General features: G+C 42.2%; 2 protein-coding genes across 2 annotated transcripts in view; one reads left to right on the forward strand and one right to left on the reverse strand.

Annotated features, from left to right (window-relative positions):
- Window positions 1–283: 283 nt before the first annotated feature.
- Window positions 284–5,665, forward strand: LOC126922604 (transmembrane reductase CYB561D2-like). The gene is made up of 3 exons (XM_050735388.1): window positions 284–550; window positions 1,969–2,233; window positions 2,878–5,665. The coding sequence occupies exons 2-3, from the start codon at window positions 1,982–1,984 to the stop codon at window positions 3,376–3,378; spliced, it is 753 nt and encodes a 250-aa protein (XP_050591345.1). The 5' UTR covers window positions 284–550; window positions 1,969–1,981; the 3' UTR covers window positions 3,379–5,665.
- Window positions 5,666–16,436: 10,771 nt separating this feature from the next.
- Window positions 16,437–22,071, reverse strand: part of LOC126922591 (lachesin-like) — a 33,200-nt gene continuing 27,565 nt past the window's right edge. Inside the window, exon 5 of the mRNA XM_050735366.1 lies at window positions 16,437–19,000. Within this exon, the coding sequence (XP_050591323.1) occupies window positions 18,588–19,000 (413 nt within the window). The 3' untranslated portion in view covers window positions 16,437–18,587. The remainder of the gene's footprint in view (window positions 19,001–22,071) is intronic.

Raw genomic sequence — 22,071 nt, forward strand, 5'->3', positions numbered from 1 at the left:
GACGAAATTGCGCCCGATTTGCATTGGAAAATTTCGATGCGCGCCTTTCGGTCGCACCTGACGCGTGAGAATAAACTTTTCGAGGACAACGTGAAGGAAGCAAAGCCAGCGATCGTTGGCCATGAAGAGAAGGAGAAAGAAAGAGATAAAAAGTAAAACTTCAGCAGCCAACTGCCACGTACAAGTGACATCCGATTATCAGCGTCACGTAGTAGTACGATGCCTTCTATTAATGAGAACCGCGGCCACGTGATCATCATTACGATTCCAATTATCTAGCTTGCGAGCGTGCGAGGAAGAGAAACGAAAGAACGAACGAAAGAAAGAAATGTTCAATATCACAGCAACAGAACGTTCCGCTCGATTAAAGGATGTTCGCAATTAGTATGAAAGCAGTCGCACTTGGATCGTCATCGATGTTTACGCTCCACGAAATAGAAACGCGTATCTGAGCGGTTGAAAGTGTGCGAAGGGTGTGCGCGGCAATCAGTGCGGCTATAATTTAAGAAGAATTCACGTAATTTCGGGCGAAGGAGAACGGGGTTGTTTGGTGAGTTAACGAGTCGTTTAAAATTCTACAAAATCTCGTTTTTTCGCTACTGGATCCGGTTCCCCTGCACCGACTGCCACGTTGTAATTTTTTTTCAACCACCCCCTCCCCCACCCTCTGGTCTCGTGTTTCCCCTGTCTCAGCCATGGACACGAGACGGAGTAATCGTCGCCCTCGGCCGCCAACTCGAGAGACAATTTCGCAAGATTCGATTAAACGATCGTATTCGGTAAATCTGCGGTTGTTCGTCATCCAGGACTCTTGATTATCCGGCAAGACGCGATTCTCAGTCTAATAAATCAATAAACAAAACAATCTTCGAAGGTTCGCTCGTGTAAGAAAAAAGAAGCTGGAGGCGCGCCGAGTCGTCGCGGACAGCCAACGTTTTCTAGACGAACGAAAAGTCGAGACGAAGGGAGCTCGCCCTAACGAACTACATTGTGGATAAAATAAGTGGAAAATAAAAACGCAACGCGGCTGTTGATATTGTATAGTCGGGAACCGTATACTCTTGTCTTTCGGTGGAAAAGGAAACTTGTTTGTTTTATTCACTTCGCTTCGAAGAGATTATGGCGGCTTGGATGAAAAAAGAAAATCACGTTGGAACGAAGCGAACTTTTCTTTCCTGTCTTTGTTTCCGTGAGAACAGAACGATCGTCTATGTCTATTCTCTTCTCCCTGAACATGCCAGCTGCTCACGGCAAATATATATTCGAGTCCGATCGCAATAAAGCCATCCCATCGATCCGATTGCATCGCTAAATCAATTATATGCTGAATTTCTATTCTCCACGTCATATGGCCTTTTACATTTTCGTTTCCTACGGAACGTCGGGATCAACGAACTCATTTCCGTTTCTTTCGATCAGTGGCCCGATTTTAAAGGGGTCAGTACCATCGTGCTCCCAGATGTAATCACTTCAAACACAGATACAAGTCAGTCCCCTTTGTAATTCCCTTTATATAGCAATTACTTAACCTAGTAATCACTATTGTTGCTCGGCCAACTCTTTCACCATTTGCTAAATATTTTCGAGCCATGTCGTAAAAGACTTCGCGCCGATATAGCAAAGGGATTTCTCTGATTATGTGCACCGCCAAGAAATTAGCCGAAGAGATTCCTCCCCTCGATACGCGATATCTGACACAATACGACACCGATTTAGTACAACAGAAAATATCAGAAAGGGAAGAAAAATTGCGATTCATTTAGTAGAACACTTGGAATATTAAACAGAGTTATTAAGACAGATGATTAAAGCGATATGATAGCCTGATATTAATTTAATCAAACGAACAGTTACTTAGTTGTAGAATGGAATGTATTCGATTCAAACAAGTCATTACGTAGAGTGCAGTGATATAAAATTCTTCCTCATATATATATAGAGAACTTCGTAATTGTTGTAAACTTGCAGATATTTTGAAAGCATGGAAGAAGAAGGAGTAAACGCAACGTCGTTCCAGTTGGGCCAAACAAAAGTCGATGTCTCGTCGTCCTCGGAATTTCCGAATAGTTCCTCGAATTTCGAAACCTCTGACACGAAACGAAGCGCATGGAGCACGTGCGCTACCATAGTTGACCTCGTTAACCATATACTCATCGTTTGTCTGACAGCGTTCACCCTGTATTACTCGGTGACTCCCAGTGTCTTCAATCATACGACCCTCTGCACTGTCGGGGTATGTATCTCGACGGATATTCAAATATTTTTCAAACTATATATCGAACCTCATTTTTATTTTCACCCTCCTCTGTTCGTCGATCCAAAACATCTTCCAGTTAATCCGAGATTACCCCTCTTTCGGATTATATTCATTCCTTCCGTCTTTCGACGTCTTTTTCCCGCAAAGGAGCGTGGAACGAGCGAACAGAAATTTCAAAACAATCGTAGACCAGGTCTACGTAAACCATGAAATTGAGCGAAGAAAAGAACTCTGGACTCTCGCGGTTTAATCGTTCAAAAGAGGGAAAAGCTGTTTTGGTTGGCCACGAGGCAAAAGAAACGCATAAACAGAGGGCAAAAGATAGAAAGAAGCACAGAACAGAAGATTCGTGGGTAACCTTGTCCAAGAATGTTCTCTGTGACGATTACGCTCGATTCAAATTGCGCCATTTATTTCCCACTTACACGCCTCTCGTATCTCGCACGATAACAACGAAATCCAAATTCAGCTACGGGACCGAGTTCGCCTATTCCAAACTAGTTCTGTTCCCCGAGGGGAGAGATACCGTGGCTAACCAAAGTGGCTAAAGAAGTTCTAACGACTTTGTCCAACGATTGCAGCTTCCGTGATCGCTGACGACTCGATCTTACCCTTTTCAGTACGTCCTGCTGATGTCGGAGGCTATCGTCGCGTTCGCTGGTGACAACATCTTGACGAGATATTTTACGCACGGCACAAAGAAACACTTGCACTGGATTCTGCAGCTACTTGGCCTGATCTGCGTCATTGCCGGTGTCGTGCTAATGTACCGAGTGAAAAGGATACACTTCAAGTCCAATCACGCGATCCTAGGCATCACATCTCTAATCATAATGATCCTTTTAACTGTGACCGGCTATCCTGTTTTTATCGCTACGAAACTCCGAAAAGTAATAAGACCAGTAACGATTAAGTTTGGCCACAACTTCTTAGGTTTATCGTGTTTCGCGATCGGTATGGCGTCACAATGTTTGGGCTATTGGAAATTCAGAACGATGAATATCTCGTCAAAAGTGGACGCAAGGTATATCTGTATAATCGTTAGTATCGTGATCGTTGTGCTTTCGGCAAGGAAAGCTCTTCCCACTCTTTACCAACAGTTCGTAAAACTATTTAGATAGAGAAATCAATAGAATTCGAGGTGTCAATATAGATAAATTGATCGATTAGATTATCGGCGCGTCTATTGTTGATCGGTGTTACTTCATTTCTAAGATTTAAAGTAAACGTTGAGAGATTTTGTTGTATTAATATTATCTTTATCGCGTTCTCTTAAAGAACTTATAAGTATTTGAAAAAACACCGATCCAGATGGAAAAAGGTTTTGAATCGAAGCAAAAAATGCGAATATATTTTTTTTATTTTCCTTTAGTTAGGCGAACGTGATCGATGAGTAAACATAATTCGATTCTTAAGCGATATGGGGGAATTACACAACGTTCGTTGGAAAATAGGTATTGCGTTAACGAATGACGCGATCCCATCGTGTAATCAAAGTTCAATTATATAAAGTCATTACGCTGCGATATTTCCAACGTATGTATCATCACGGTGCGGTTCAATCGCCGTTTATACGGCGATTCAAAAGCAGTTACAGCTCAAACGCATTTCTATTTCACGAACAAGACGATTGGCGTTGCATGATAATTCTTCCATTGAATCATATCAAAATCGTCCTTCCTGCATTGACGCAAAGTGGATTATTCATTGGACCATATGCTCCTGACTGTTATCTGTCAATCGACGATAAAGGCAATTCGATAAATCCTAGAATATCGTAGTGAAATACTATAGTCCCCGTTCGTCTTTGTTTTAATTATTTCAAGAAAATAGTCTTGGTTATTTGTATTTGATAAATGGAGGCAAACTTATTCGGTAACGGGTCTGAGCTTGTGTTTTACATATTTTTTTTTTTTTTTTTTTTTTGTTTCCCGGTTGGCATAAATATATAGTATCCAAATACTGCTACACGATTAAAAATATTCAATTGACACGTATAAAAATCATTCAAATGTAATATTGTATTTATGCGTAATATTCTCTTCGAACGTATAACCCGGAGTCGTAATTAACGCTTATGTTGGCACACGATAAACTCGATAAAACTGCCGTTTCAGAAATCATTTAAAAAAGCGTTGGTTCCGTCGACGCGATATATGTACGTGTCTGTATATTTAGTTGGCTCGTCGTTGCCGATCGCGAGAAACGTCTAACGAAATTCTCGTCTGTAACGAATATTTATTCGCGCGTGGCACCTGATTGCCATATTGGAAGACGTAGACGACGCTTCCTCGGGGATGCATGTTTCCCGTATATACGCTGCAAACATGCAGATGCATATTCGTGTTTGAGCAAATACGCGAACGACGTTTGCCCGAGCCAAACGTGAACACATTAATTAGGAGATTTGCCACTCTTCCCTATTGTCATCATTGACTAGTTTTATCTTTCTATTTCATCGGGAAGGGAGGATGGCAGATAAAAATTAAAAAAGAAAAGGAGATTTCGCTTGATAAATGTGATCCGAGGAACGTTAATTTATTGCGAAACGTTTGTCTTCTGGCAATCGATGCGATCTAATCTCCACGCGGAGTATCATTGGGAAGCTTCGGATCTTTTTTTATTAATCATCGCCCATTTAGATTCGTTGGAGAATCGTTGTTTCGAATACTCAGCGAAAGCCTTTCTTGAAAATTATTTAAATCGAAACTCGTTACGTTGCCGATATCATTCGTTAGAAAACATTTGTATTCTAGCGTGGCTCAACGTGACGTGAAATATTTGGACGCTTTACACCAAGTAATTTCCCTTTTCGTGTTTCATGCTCTCTACAAAAAAGAAACAAAAAATCCATACTATTTTCTTGATTTTTTGCGACATGCCATCGTTCGTGTTCCCGTGTTAATTGGTCACGGTGTTGGATTTAAATCATCGTACTGATTATCGCAATTGTACATTTGCTCGGAGCTCTCGGCTTGTTTTAAACTAACAAAAAGTATTGCAAAATAAAACATATCGAGAAGAATTAAAGAGCTGAATAAATACGAAAGTATACGGATTTGATGGAATTATTAATCGCTACAGTTCGTTATCGTTATTGTTTGCGCCCGTCGATTGATTCGAATTAGTTCGTTAAACCGTGAAATTATTCGACCTCGCCTCTTTATTAATTCGTTACACGCTAAATAAGCGACGCAGATTTTTCGAACGATGTTTTTTGTTTGGTAAAATGGCGATTTAAAAAACAACGCAAGACTGTATTTTTTCGAGAACACAACGAAACGAATGCAACGTAGATGTAGTCACGCGATGTATTTTAAAATATGTAAAAATTTAATTAGAATTAATATCGTACGTTTGTACCGGCGAAAAATGAAATAAAGCTTTTAAAATCCTGTGTGAAAACAGCGCCACGGTCCAGATACTTTAGCCCGTGTAAGTTACTATAAATATTAACAATATTCAAGCAACTGTAGGGTATGTATATACGTATACGCATGTAGCTTAAACTCCGTTAACTGGAGTTCATCTATTGTATGAATAATTCACATCTCGCCGTCAACTTATAACGCATTAAATATTCACAGGGCGTGCGTTAAATTCGTGCAGACGTTTGAATTTTTCATATTAAGACCAGCTGGTCGCTCATTTTCAACGTGTCTTTCTTCATGATCTTTCATCCGTATCGACCCGTGCTTAGAATTACACGAACCGAAGCCTAAAAAATTAAAAAAAAAAGAACGGAGGGGGTGGGCAACGAATAAAAAAGAGGAGGGGAAATGAAAAGGGATAACGAGTCCGAGAGAAATCGGCAAGCGAAACATGGGTAAAAGTTCCATCATAGAGGAACTGTGGAAAAAGTTCAGCGAAACCTATTTTAAACGCTTGACCACCAAAACGCCGAGCTTTGGCGAATTAATCACGAATTAACGAGGAAAAAGAGGGACGCTGCGGTGTCTCATGACGATCTCGCGGACCGGAATCATTTCCACTGGAAAATGGAGTTAAAGCAAAAACGGTGGAAAAAAAGAAAAAACGAAGGCAATTCGACGCGCTTTTTACGTGCAAATTTGAATGGTCGTCTGTGGCAGCGCAGTTGCCATTGCCACACACGTTTCTCCATTATTACTGCACGCACGGATTCTCCTCTTGCCTTGCCTTAATTCACAGTTTCTCTCCTGCTACCATCCACTTTCTAAAAAGAAAAAACCAGAACAAAAAGAAAAAAATAGATGATATTCACCCGTGCCTTTGTTCCTGCCTCCAATTTAGCGCTTCCTTTTTTTTTTTGACCACTCGATGGATCCATCGAATGGTCGATTTATGCTGATGCATTTACGGCCATCCAGGGTTGGCACCAGGATGCATTGTTTAGTTGCACGCAGCCTGAACATCGTCGATTCGCAGCTCGGCATTGGAATGGAAAATTGTAACGTAGGTGCTGATAACGTTGCACAGAGCGGATACGGTTAGGGTCGAATACAGGATGATCTTTAATTGCGCGTCGATGTTTCAAACTGCGACTTTCCTAATCCCTCTTAGCGCACAGTATCGAGGAAGAGCGCGAGATTACGTTTAAGAGATATAGTACCAAAACGACGTTTCGCCGAAGATTGACCGAGATTAATGGTACCGTTGCTTTGCCTCCACGTTTATTGCGTAAGCTAGACTAATCGCTTTCCGAACTTCTCTTTAATCGTTAATTATATCGACACATTATAACTCTATAACAGAGAATCGGTCGATTAAAACGTGATAAATGCGAATCGGTCTAGTAATAAAATTCCACTTTAATCTTCGTATAGCGTTTTCATAGTTTCCTCTGTCGTAATACCGCAAGAGGGAATATCAAACTCTACCAGGTGTAGTTATAAAAAGAAAAAAAGGAATCATAAAGCAAGATACTCCATCGCGTTCAAAAACTTTGAAACTTTCTTTAAAAGTGTCTAAAATAGGGAAGAGGGAAAAAAGGCAACCAAAACATGGAATAATTTCGTTCATTTTTTAGGCGAGAAAACTTGCTACCGGAAAGTTTGATTACCCCGTAGATCACCATCTGACGTGTATATGCACGTAGGTTCGCGGTCAACGAAAATCGACCGGCAACTTTTATAATCCGTATCCGACAACGAAGTGGCGGTCGAAACAAAGTTACCTCGCACGTACGACACCGCTGTATGGAGTTCTCTACCGCGAAATTCCACGCCAGTTACGCTCGATTGAATGTAACTGCGTGTTGTGTCTCCTTTCTCTACCGAACCAACCATAGAAATACCTTGCACATGTACAATAATAACGATTTGAAAATTCTATGGCTTTCGAGTTCGGTTTCTTTCTCTCCCTCTATTTCGATTTTTCTTTTTCTTGTTCTGTCTTGTTCGATGGCTGGCCGCGAAATTGACCAAGCAACGGACACTGTTAATCCTAGAACGAGCAAAATGGGAATTAACGGTAGGAAATTTCTCATCGGTTTTGGCTAGACGTTCCCTCCAATAAGTGCGGTTTTGGATATAGATAACCCGAGGACTGTATTTTAGGATATTCGTTTCACCGGCGGCAGGATCGTGTAATCCTCGATGAAATATTTAAATTCCCGAAGAGTAGCTGAACGAGAGGGATTTAATTAAAACAAGAAGGAACTATGCCACGAATAGAGTGGCTGACAGAGACAGGAATACAGAGGGATGGAGGGAAGAAAGAAGCAAGCTGGCAATTACATTCCGGGTAACACCGTTTTGCAAACGAGTACAATGACATTGTTAATTAAGCATACCGGGAACAACGAGCGGATAATATCGAATCGGCGGTCTTTTAACTTTCACGCTCGACAATATATTCATTATCCTCTTAATTAGCATATGTCATGACCAGGGTTAATAAACGCGCTTTTATTCTATGCGAAAAGCGATGCGATATTACCCGCGACCGCTGGTAGTTTCATTTTTTCCTCGTAAATCGTCCCCTTTCCCTCTGACCGATATTCTCCTCTCGATCGTGCTTCTACTGGATTCAGACTGGAATTATACATATGCATGCTCGGATCGAATCTCGTCGTGGTTATCATTCATCCACGAGGCCACAGGTATCGAGCCTGCGAATCAATTAATGTAAATCAAAAGCTGCGAACGAAAGCGTGCGCCCATTCGTTCGGTGAAAACGGCACCACCGTATACACAGTCCATTGTGAAATCGTTGGTTGAAAAAGGGAACGTCGATGTTCGGGAACGACGACGACTCTATTTCAAGCTGATATCGCGCGACGCGTACACGCAAGATTACGCGGGTAGTTTCGCTGGCTGCGATTGTGCGCGCCATTGAATTATGTTCGCGGGAACGCAAGTTGTCGGATGTCCACCGACATGATAGCGTCGGCCGTCAAGTGAAACGATCGTGTTTCATTTTGGCCTGCCTCCGCCGCTGCTAATGGAAGTTACGCCGATCGAAGGAAAAGGTCGATGCATACCGTCAACTAGAAAGGGAATATCGACTCGCTTTGAACACCTTCGTGAAATTTTTAGCCGATAAAGTTGATAGATGGACGAGATGTCGAGGAGTTTCGTCTCGCTCTGTATCGTTTTATTGGTAGAACGTTGCTTCGTACATGGATCTTGTGTTTGAATAAATCAGAATGGTTAACATGACGTGGAACACGTTGAACCGTACAGCGATGATACTTGTAAAATATGATTTCCGTGAGATAAGTATAATTTTTAATTGCCCATTGAGTAAGGTAAATTTTGTAGCAATTGTTTGTATAATACTGACAGAAAGTGCGACGCGCGTTATCGCGTGAAACGTATCTCGTGAAACGTGCGTGCCATTAATATGAAACGCGGGCATGGAGGAAGAGGAGGATGATTTTGGTTCAACGCCAGATTTTAAACTCATTAAACACGAGCCGTTCGGACGGACTTGGGGACGCATTTATCTGCTGTTTCGTTTTGCTAGTATATGGAGGAACCGTTGGTTATTTTCATTCGTGATTTCGTTCTCTGTTTGCGCAGCACGAATATTTCGGCTCTCTTTCCGCTCTAACGGCAGAGAAATTGATTTAACTACAGGAAATAGGATATATAAATCATTCGAGCCAGGGTGTAATTCTTTTGTAGAATGGAACGCGTAGAGGGTGTCCAGCGTGACTTTGTTATACCGGATATTCGTTTTGTTCGTTTCAAATTCATAGGAATCTATACGCGCGCTGGCCCTTCTTCTCGCCGGACTCCCGACCACGCCACCAATTTGTCAGTCACGTTCGTTCAAATTTGTCCGGCTAAACGGTTCGCAAATTACGATAAAATCATCCATATTTCAACGAATAAATTATTGGTAGCTTTCGTTCATCGAATCCCTCTCGAAATACAATTGTAAATCACTTACGACGGCTCGATGAAAGCAGAGAGAAAAAAGAGAGGAGGAACGGCTACGTATTGTAGCGAGTTGGTCTCTACGTCAAACGAAACCAGCGATTTCCTCTTCGTGGAATCGTTATATCCACAATATCAACAAGTAATATCTCGGAGAGCGTAGGTTGGGATTTCCAGAACGCACCGATAACGACACAACGAAAACGCCACGATAGCGATACGCGAGGAAAAAAGATCCGATCGGGGAAGACCGTAAGAAGAAGAACGCGTAGTCATACAAACGATCGTGACCCTTTCTCTTTCGATGATCTTTACCGAGTTGTGAGTTTATCCTCGATGGCCACACGAGCCAATGAAGAAAATGAAAGGAAAAAAACGGAGGAGAAAAATAAAGAGGAAAAACACGAATTCGATAAACTTCTCGCGGCGATGTTCATTTACGTAAGAAGAAAAGCAACTTTAACTCCGTGCCGGCCGTATCGTTTAAAGATCGAACACAGACTCAACGATCGACGTAGTTCTCCAACTTTAAATTCGGTCGTCCGAAAGTTTCCACGTACAGGTATATACGGAGGCGACGAAAAATTCTTCTTCCCGCTGTCTTAAAGCGTCGACACGCCCTTTACTCCCTTATACTTGGAATTTCGTTGGGTCTGCCTTAAGTTCAGCCTTATGTAATCAAGCAAAGGAGAATGGAGAATTCGTAGGTCGAACTACGGCAAGCATCTGAGCATCTTTCTCCTTAAGTAACTTACCTTTTCACAGTAGTTTTCACGTGGCGCGCGATATTCGTCAGATATCCCCTTTTGCATTGATCCAACTTATCCCATTTTCCATTCTCCTCCCCCTAACGTGCTCGCGGAATGAACTTCCACTTTGAAATCTCCAGCTCGTGATTCGGGTATCCTTTTGACGATGTAATTTACGATAAAGGATAAAATCGATGACAGACAGACTTCGTTTCGAAACACACAGACTTCGATGGCAACGAGATGATAGCGTAACCCCACAAACGAGGTGACTGCATTCGGTGCAGAAGTAAGCAGAAATTGCGGAACGATTCTCTCTCTTTTTCTCTTGTCAACGTTTGAACGGATAGATCGTTACGCGAGGTTACAACGTGGGAGATTTTGGTTACCCGATATACACCTGAACTCGACGAATCTCGTAATCGATCGGATCGGGAACGAATTACCTTGCAAACCACGGTTTGTTTCCCCTCTTTCATGAGAGAGTCGGCCTCTTCGTGGTTGTACGCTACTGTGTTATCAGAACGAGCTGCGTTTCTACGATCGTCTGCGGTTCAAGATACCGTTCACGATCCGATCCAACGTCAGCTCGTGTGCACCTTTTGTGTAGCTCCACGAACGTTGTGGAGTGGATGGAAAAAGGAATTTCCATCGTTCGACGCCGGGGCTAAGTCTTTATTAAAAACGCTTCCATTCCAGAAAGCATTCATCGCTCGAAGCGAACGTTGATGGGATCACAGCCGCGTATAATTTTCCAGATACATTTACAGGAAGACATTTATTTAAAGGTATCTGCTTCCAGTGAGATTAGTTCGCATTTTCGTATCCGGTTCGGTTGAAACCGGGATAAAGTAGATGCTACCCGATAAAGTCTACGGTAAAAGCAAACTTTCCTCTTAAATTTTTTCTCGCCATCCGACATCGTACGACCGAGTAAAGTGGCGATAATGATTGCCGATACCGCGACGTCGATGCAACGGCGACCACCTAGTCGCGCTTCAAATCGAATTTTTCTCGTACCTCTTTACATTTTTGCAACGTTGAAAATCCAATTTATCCACCCCCGCTTCAGCCCACCAATCGCCGTCCACACCCCACGCGTACTGCCTTTGTTTCAGCAGGAATTATTTTTGTATAAGACCAGATATAAGCATTAACAAGCTCGATATCGATCCCGGTTGTTCCATTTTTATTCTACCACCGCTCGCTTTGCCAGCGTTTCATAAAGAATGTACGTTTCGCGGCAGACAGATGCATCAGTCGGCGATTGAAAAAAGTCGCTCCAGGTACTTGCAAGTATGTAACGGAGGATATCGTCCGTTCGTTTCTCAAGTTCGGTGGTATCTTTTTGTTTCGCACAAAGAATTCGTATCGCGTTAACTCTCTGGATTTCCGTGGAAATCGTAACTATGCTACTTGATAAACGAATTAATAATATAAACGAGCGAAATGTAATATCATCGAGCTCTCTTTTTTGTACCTGTTCTGTAGCTTTAACGATGCATCGTGTTTCAAATAGGATGTTTTTCTTCTCGAGGATCAAGCCCGTACAACGACGTCAAACAACGACGTGGCCAACCGCATAAATATTTCTTTAAAATGCATTTTGCGTATTCGAGGTCTCGAGAGGATAGGATATATATGTACGTGTACACCTATCTTGCAGTGGATCATCTCGTTGTTTCGTCAAAGTCGTTATATCCCTGTTAGGCAGCGTATAATCTTTCAACGGAGACGAGATTGACATTGTATGCATAGCACCGCGAACTTGTCAGAAGGTAGACGCGTCAAAAACCATTTTACACGTGAATCCGACGAGGAAATCTAATCTAGCTCCGGAAACATATCTGCTTCAGCCAGGTAAAGATATTCTGGCGTTCGACGTTGAAGGAACCACGAGTAATGTTCGTCAATCGAAGCCAACGCCACGTGACGCTGTTATCACGTGGAAAAGCGAGCATGCAATCTTCGTGTATTTCACAAAATAAATCATGCAACCGTCCACGAGTTTTTATCTTTCCTATAGAATGGCGGACGACGAAATTCACGTACGATCGTCCGTGTGTATCAGGCCCTTCGTACCTTCAAATATTCATCAGGAGAACGTTCAATATTTAAAGGCTTTTAAATGCATGTTTTACCGCAATTACGTTAGCTACGTTCGCGCACGGTTGTGTGCAATTAGATACGTTTGCACTAAAATTTTCCCTTCCGTCGTCCAACGAATCGGCCGTTACAACACGCCAGTGTAAATTTACATTTTTCATACACGCTCCTGATATAGTAGTCGCAGTCACATTTTTCGATTGCTTTTTTACCCTTTTTTCCCCCTATCATTCTGTTCCTCCGCTACTTCATCTCCTTTTTTGCATATATCGGTAATAATGAAAGGCCGCTGATTTTGAAAAATGCACGGTTCGGTTGAGGCGAACATCGAGCTATTTTCATGCCATCCACGTTCACTATACATACACACATACAGATACGTAGATATAACGTATATATATACACTAATATACTAACCGTCGTATGTCTTTATCCATTTTCTTAAGCCAGATCAGGTGAGCAAATTTTTGTGAAACGTCGATCGATGTCGGACGGCCACCTTAAGTGGATGACGCGGCCCAAGGGGCATCCAAAACGAATTTGTTCTAGCTCGTGGTGGCATGAGCCACCTCGTTCGCCGTATATAACAATCAGGGCTTATCACGGTTCGTCAGTAAAAGGCTGACGAGGCGTGGGTCAATCCCAACCCGGTCGATAAGGTCATCGAGCTAGCGACCAGAGTCATTTGCCAACACCAGCCAGGTACCTCGTAGAATTATCCTCGTTGACGAGCGGGCTGGGCTTAGTGGCCGCATTAGGGGCTCGAAATTTCTTCCGGAAATTCACCTAAGATGGACGAGAAACACGTTCCACGTGTCGCACCGGATAATATACCGAGCTCAACTGGCCCGATTTCTAACGAGCCTGATTAAAACTTCGTGCACTCAGACCTATGGAAATCTTCCGGATCGAATATTTTTTATGCTAAACCATCACGATAAGGCGAGCAATTTTTTTTATTTATTTCTCGAGTGGAAGAAGATTTTTATTATTAATCTGTGGTTGTTCTTGCACATAAGATGGATAGGATTAAAAAATAATTGAAAATTGTAATTCTTGTAAAACACTTCACGATATTGTATATATAATTTACTAGGTTTGTTCTACCCCTTCTGATAATCTTCTTTGATTATCGACGCTTAGGTTACTGTTCTTTCTGTTTTTCTCTATGAAAGGGAAGCATGACTGGGGCACAGAGGGACCAATTTCAATCGCGTTTTTAACCTTTAATTCCTCTACTGTTTTTGCAGTTCTTTTGTAATAACCGTAAAATCGAGCGCCGTTCGCGATAAGCATTCGTATCGATCCTCGCGGCATCGGCGAAGAGCTGCTACAGCATTGCGCTAGGTAATAGCTACACAATCAAAATATCGTTATTGCTAAACTGCTTTAATCGAGCGTCATAAGAAGCATGTAGTTTATCTAATGCTCGAAAGGCTGCCAATTAATTTGTTAATCTCTTGGAAAGTTGACAACGCAACGAAAATAAATTATATTCAGCTAATTGCGTGATTCGAGTGTAGACAAAACGTTCCTTCGTCGGTTTCGCCGCGAACTGTTTCTCATTTCCTATCGAACCGAAAGAACAGGACGAGTATATTTAGTGAAACGAATAAACGGATGTGAAACGAATGTCGATTCAACCGAAGATAAAGTTTGAATAGCTTTTATCAGAATTGCCATCTAAAAATAAGTACATTAAAACTCGAAGTAGTTACCAAGTGTGATCACGATGGAATGTCTCCTTACATTTTCTAGGTCTTGATGCTGTGAACTTCTAATTCGTTAGCTTCGCGCATCAATCTTCATCCTCGTTTTCACTCTTGTCTCGTTGCCTCTCTGTGCAAAATTCAGGGAAGAACGAGAAAATCAGCATGCAAATGAGACATCGTTTCGTATTACCAATTGAAACATACGATATACGATAATCGTGTCAGCCACGAAACTAAAGTAATATACAAGACTTCAATGGAATTTGTATTTAATCTCTCCGAAAGTTGGATAGGTTTTCGACAAAAATTACGAGAATACGTGAAAGATGGTTTCCGGTCAGTGGGTCGGCTTTCTGATTGATTGTCGTTACGGAATCATTTCACCTAGTCGTGGGATTCATCCCCGGCTAAAGGATTGCTTGCATATCGATGAGGTTGTAAAATGACCAGTGACATGGTCAGCGCTTCGAATTACCGACGTATGCTGTACGTGGAGTCGAACAAGAGAAATACGAGAGTGACACAGACGCATAATTGATTCGCATCGGTGGAAAGTGTCTTCGGAGATCTAACGTGACTACGACCGATCGTACATGTCTCCAACCGGAATTAGGAGTGTACATCCTTTGTGCTTGTGAACATTGATATCTGCCCGTCGTAGTAACGCGATTCGGCTTCGAGTCACGAGTCCTGTTCGAAAGCTGAAACTTCCGAATGTTATATAGTGCTCAGCTTGCAACTCGTTACACACTAACCTAACCTGTGATAGCTAAACTAACATTTTGAACCGACAAGTTGCCGTGGGAAAGGATACCATGTTCGATGGCAGCTTGTAATTTAGAGAATATACTAAAGTGTATGTCAACGAAATCATAGCGTCTTGGACGAAATAATACCAATCAAAGATCAGAGATTCGGAAACAGTGGACTCGGCCTTGCCTCGTTGACGAGACTGCTGGAATAGATTAGAGTCATCTTTCTGGAATAATGACGTCCAGATCTGCTGGCTGTTGGTACACGATATTAACGATTCAAATTTAGCACGCCCGAATGCTGGCTGCTGATTGCAGGCTGAAGGCAACTTTGATTCGCGCCACCTTAAATCGGGTCAACGGGAAATTGTTCCTTGAAGGAAGAAGTAAAATGATAAAACGATTAAAGAAAAATTCTTTAAGCGACTTCCACGATGCTTTCATAATTGCATTCGGAATCCGTGATACCTCTGATTACACGGGATTCATTGCGTTACCAAATGGATCGAATAGATTTCATCGAATTGCATACCGGATGATGTAAATGTTTTAATTTAGGAATTCGATCTTTGAATGCATCGGCCGGAAGCCTCTCTATTCCCCAGCGGTGTAATATTCTAGACAAGTCAAGCAGGAAGATGAAATCACCGTTGCGCCGGGTAATTCGCATCGCATTCCAGTTTGGTATCGAATCTCTTAATCAAGTGCGTTTGATTTGATGGTGTGCATGGTAAACATAATCGAGTGCCGATTAAAATCGTCTTCAATAGAGATATACTCGATTCGCGATTCTGAAATTTAGTTTCGATCGTTTCTAACTGCCGTGCAAACCAATAGTCCGTAACAAATCGTTTGGTTCTCGTTCAGTTTAATTTCGTCGATAGAATCTTGGGTAAAGGGACGATAGGATAACGGGAACAATACATCCCTTCGATGACCACAGGTTTTTCCTCTGCGGTAACGGATCGTTTGAACATCCACTCTACGTCAATTAATGGGATCATAATTCTTGAATAGTTTCGATGCGGCGTAATAATCAATTAGTGCCGATTGGACGAAGCGGTAATTTTAATGTGGCAAACAATGCCATTAGCATGCAGCTATTATCGGGGACTGAGGCTCGAATTGTGTCACGACGAAATTATTCTCTATCTCCAGAGAGCTGGAGAAACATAGAGAAAGCGATATGAATGAAAATGCTTATGCACCATGAACCCATCGCATTCCGCTAGTATTTTACTTCAATAAAGAGGCCCGGTTATATTACACAGGAACGAAAATACTGTCTATTGTGTGACGAAACAGTACCGAGGTATAATTCATTACTTACATCTGTCTCTTACTTGGCAGAGCTATGCGAATATCGATTTGTATAAAACCAAGAAGATGTCGAGATGGTGTTAAAATAGCCAGTGTTAATAAAAGGGGAAAAAGCTTTTAAACGAAGGATGAAAGAGCGATGTGTCATTATTACGAAAGTTATGAATAATCCAAGATTTCTTATCCGTGATTTCCGAAGTGGAATTTATATGAAAACTTTATTCAACCGTAAATGAGATTAACATTGTGCGACGTTCGTAACATATATATATATGTGTGTGTATATATATGTTATTTATACGTATGTACATACAACAGACAGCGACTATATCATCGAACATCACATTAATTAATCCATCGCTTTAACTTACAATAAACGAAACGATCTTGTCAAATAGTGTACGCTCAAAGAAATATTATCGTTTATAATCAATCGGAGTAATCACGATCGATCCGTTTCATATGACAGGGGAGAAGGGGGATTCCTCGGTGTGTATCCTCGATGCAGTCCATACGAGCATTTCGTTTACTCGCATCGAAATCCGTGCACACCAGCTTGATAATACCATTGGGTTTATTATTTGCAGAAACTGGATTATCCTCGTTGACAATGTGTACGGATACGTGAAACAGCTGTCTACCTAGGAAATAGTGGATTAGCTTGGAAACATGCGGCAATACTAACGCTGCGAAACATCGTGGTCCAAGAAGATCGCCTTGCGTTCTTCGCGAGGGATTAACGAAAACCGTCTTCTATAAAGGATTTATACTATATAATTTATAGATCGACGAACAACCGACATAGAAAATATATGTACAATAAAATTTGATGCGAACAATCATCGAGAACGAAAGATCGATACGCGATTGGCACAATCAAATTTGATTTTTAACACGGGAGGATAAACTCGTTCTAACGCGATACGCTAAACACGATAACTTCGCTCGTCGATTACGAGCTTCGAACGATGAATTTTCTAAAAACGTGAAACACGCTCGCCAACAAATTCGATAGTTTGCAACAATTTTCCATAGTCCGCTAAGCGCCGATTCCTTCTATGGTATGTATAACACCTGAGCACGGCCATTTCGTGGACGTCAGATAGAACTAATTTAGACATTATGAGCAAGGTCGTCTGTGCAGAGCAAGGCAATAGAAGATAATGTCGTTAGGCTGTGCTGTATTACGTCGGGATTATCACGATTAATTACGCGTACCTGAACGTGTAGGCCGAATATGCAATATTCCATTAATCTCGACAATCTTTGTCCTTTTTATAATGCGATATTAAACGTTAGATAACGATGGATTTCTCGTCGATTCAACTTTTACGTCTAACGTAAGACGTAAGTGACGCAATTCGGCTCTCTGTCTTTCGTTTCTTTCGTCCTTTGTCTTGTTTTCTTGTTTGTTTTTTGTCAAGTTGCTGAAACAATTCATTGAAACTGCGACGATCTCTCATCGTTGCTATTAACCTAACAAATTTCACGAGCGGAGAACGAGAGAAATAGTTAACGCCGGTGACCGAATAAAGTTGTCCGCGGAACATCGTTGGAAAGTTTGACCCGGCAAAATGCGCCAGATCGCGACAGGATTATCGCCATTAATCGTACCACTCGTCGCAGGACAGATTACACAATTACACTTTTACGATCGTGATAGTTACACACAGCTTACATATTTACACATATCACAACGGCTAACAAAGGTGGGAAGTTTAGTCGCGGGCGAAATATCAACTTTTGAGCAAACACGTGTGTATACGTTGAAGAAACGTCGAAATTTGCGTTCGTCTTAGAACGGTAGAGAAGAAGGAATCTTATGTCTGAGGGAGGATGCTTCGGTATTCTCGCGATACAACGAATACGTGAGCGTCGTTCGAAGTAGCTGTTCGAGCATCCATGGTTTTAACGATACACCCTAGACCAGTTCCGTTATTTTACAGAGACATCATTCTCGTAGCTCGTTACATACTTTTGTCTCACTTCCCCGTATACACGGATAACACACGCACGCACACGTACACGTCTTTCACTATCAATTATTCGATTCAATTCCTTAACGATTACGTAACGCGTATCACGATAACGTCGCTCACCTTCCGAAGATCAAAGGCTGATGATTTCAGATCCAACCGGAGTCTGTCGTGGATACAATTTTGCCGGAACAAACTGCACCTGCAACGTCATAAAATTCACGCGCGCAACCTGGACATTTATCCTTGTTTCTCTCGTCGAATTACACGGCTTTATCTCCTTCTCTTTCGAAAATATCACAACGTTCATTTTTCTATATTTCGAATGGCACACGTGGCGGGGCACAAAGATCAGTTCGTTGCGGTGGAATGCAGCACCAGTTTCAGCGTGGTGAACATCATCAATAGCGCACTGCAAGCCATGACAGATGGCGACGAAGCGATGCTGTGCTGCATCGCAGCTGGATTATCTCCTTTGAACACGTGCACCAGAACCCGCGCTGGTTGTGCGTTACTTGCCTCGCAGGTGTAATTTCCGGAATGACGATCAGACGCACGAGGCACCTCCAGCCAACTTTCGCGCCCTACCAAGTCCGTGCTGACATTGACCCCTTGATCGATGTCGTAGTTGATCATCCGGAAGTTATGATACCAGAATAGGTAGGAAGGCGTTTCTGTTGACTTTTTTACGAGGCAGTGAAGCTGCAGGGTGCTACCTGGCCTCACGAACTTCTCCGAGGGACCAGCTATCTCTGCTCTGGCCTCTGCAAATGGTAGAACGTGACGTGTCAGACGTGAGTAGCTTACCGTTCTATCCCATATTGTTTACTAGGGTCCAAGGCGGTTATGAGCACTAGGAAGGATGAGGTATGCATCGTGGCTGGTTAAGGGTTGTACGGGGATAGCGTACGAAATCCCACTCACTTCACCCTCTTCCTCGCTCTCTCTCTCTCACTCTGTCTCTGTCTGTCTGTCTGTCTGTCTCTCCTTCTCTCTCTCTCTCTCTCTCTCTCTCTCTCTCTCTCGCACGTTCTGGTTCTTTCAACCGTCTCATGGACCAGGCTACCTTTGTGCTATCTCTTCCGCAGACTGACACCCCAAACCCAAGAATTTTAAGTTACCCTTCACTCGTACCACGAATTCGATGTCTCTCTCCGCTAAACTAGCCCAGCCCCGTCTACCTTTTCGTTTACTCGAGCTATCGTACTCGTCTGTTCGCTCACCGACGCAGACTGACATGACAGCCCTGAGAACCCGTTATAGGGTCAGGTGTGATGGAACACTGTAAACATGGGGCAAAACCTACTCCATCCCTAGTCGGATACACTTTTGCCCATCCGCCTTCAACCCCCGGCGACAGGGCTTCCGTTTCACGACGTGTCACGGACGAACGCACGTGAACAGGAGTGTAGATCGAGTTTTAAGCGCTTCTCTGCGTGATACAAGCACGCTCTTTTGAAGCGTCCACGCTCCAAGTGGTTCTCTCTATATCGCGATGGACCATTGAATCCCGAGAGTAGACGCAAAAGAACGCGCGTTCTCGCTACGTGTACCACGAATAAAAACAAATCCGTCACGAGCTAGTCGGACACGTCCGAAATTTATTAAAACGTCACGATTCGAGAACGCTCAGGATTCCAACGATGCTTCGCTTTTTCGTTCCTATCGTACAATACGATTTTCTCGCGGAACCAATACGTGAATTTTAACCGATCCGTTAAAACGACTGAATGAATTTTGTTGTTTATACGCTTCGCCAGATTGGCCAATTTTTGCTCTCTCAACTATCCGTCTGCTTCGGCTTTCGCCGTTTCGTTATTTTATTCGTTTTACTCGAAACACTTTCCCTTTCCTCCTTTTTCTCTCTCCTTTTTTTTGTTCCAATCTTTTCTCGCTCTTCGAGCATTCAATTATGTCGATCGAATCATCCGGGCTGTGTAGTTCGTAATTTAGTTTCTTAATTAATTTCTACGATGAGAAAGAAATTATAACGCGAGTCTATATACCAGGTAGAAATTGAGGAGCTTATTAAATGTGATGTGATCTAATCCCTTCTCCGGTCTATGTTGAAAGTTTTAAGGGTGATGTAGCAATATCGGATGATTAAAATTAGATCTACAAGGTGCGCTTGTGCGATCGTGAGCATACTTGGAAAGGTCGATGTACCGTTAGGAGGTGTATTTATCCCTAGACTTTGAAAATCTTCCATTTATCTTTTTCTTTTTCTTTTTTAATGATACGATACGTCTAATTAGGCCTTAACGAGACGTTATTAAGGCCAACTTTTGAAACTGTCTTCGTGACAATTGATAGGATCGTTATCGATTCAGAAGTTACCGGAGAAGGTAAATTCCTTCCAAACCAATGCCCTCGTTAAATACGTCTTTACCAACTTCTTATTCTTTGGTAATCCAATCTGATTTTCAGCCACGAAGCTAGTACGGAACGCGCATACTGTTGATTCCAGAAAGGGCTCGATCTATTCTCCTCGATCGCGTTTTAATTAGTGAGCAAGCTACGTAATCCAATTTCTTTTTTCCTCTTACCCTTATCCGTTCCGCCGTTCTTTCAACGAGAGCAATCGTTAATAATCAGAGACGATGGAAATGTCCTGAAAATGCTTATTCGATCAACTCGAATTAATCGATTAATTGCATTAACACGGGAACTTGCCTTTGTAACTATTCACCGTATGCACGAATTACGTCTGAGGGGTATGGGCGCACGTATAGTCAGACACTCGCAGGCGATTGATTTTCCCCGTTTTTTCGAAGCAGCAATGGTATAGATCGTCGTTTTATTGAAATCTAGCATAAAGTACGGGTGTTCTATAGTGGAAGTATCTCTTATTGATACTGCGATACGATATCTCGACGAGTGTTTGAAAAATTTTCCAGGCCACTATCCGAAGCAAGCAAACGATGAAATTCTTTCATAAGTTTCAAGGGCCATGACGTTTTATCGTTGACATCTTTTTAAATCTTTCACGGGGGAAGTGGTTCGTTGAAAATTGGATGAATGGGCGGCAATAATTTATGAAAGAACGTAGTTTTCAATGGGAAGTCTTTAAATTCGTGCCGAAGCAAAGGGACACAGCGTTAATTAACGAATCGATTTCACAAATTTGCGGGACATTGCGCACGAATCGTTCAACGAAATCCACCACGGAATATTTCATTCGGTTATTCAGCGTAACATCCCTGCTTGTCCCTTGCAATAAAACATTCGTAACTATTTAGCGGTATATAAAACACTATAATCGAAATGTCCCGACCGTGATCCCGTTGTACATCATCCTCAGATCAGAAAAATCTCGGCCCATGAATTTCAAGTGTGCAAGAAGGAACGTAAATATTGCACGTCCCGGATTTGGGTGGGGGTGGAGTTGAGGGCAGGAGAGAGTATAAATATTAAAAGTACCTGAGAAAGGCTCTAGTACGTATCCGTCAGATGTCACGACAAAAACACGGTCCCGGAAACCAGGACAAAATTAGATAGTAACTGGCGTTCGCTCGCGTGCATACACACACACATACACAACACATAAATACAGATGTATTCTTATATATGAAATATACATATATAGATGTAGGAGTATATATATGAATCTATGGATATGGATATCGAGAGAGCGTACTTTCAAAAACTAGAATCTAAATGCAAATACACGAAACACGCAGAGACTGAGAAAGGGAGAGAAAGAGAAATAGTAAGAGAGAGAGAGAGAGAAAGAGACAGACGGAGAGGAACGTCGCTTAAAACGGCGACGCCGGGACCAAACGTCGTAATTCACGAAACTTCGGCCTCCTTGGTCTGATAAAAACCGTTTTCCCGC

The sequence above is a fragment of the Bombus affinis genome, chromosome 12 (genome assembly GCF_024516045.1).
Source record: "Bombus affinis isolate iyBomAffi1 chromosome 12, iyBomAffi1.2, whole genome shotgun sequence".
NCBI lineage: Eukaryota > Metazoa > Arthropoda > Insecta > Hymenoptera > Apidae > Bombus > Bombus affinis.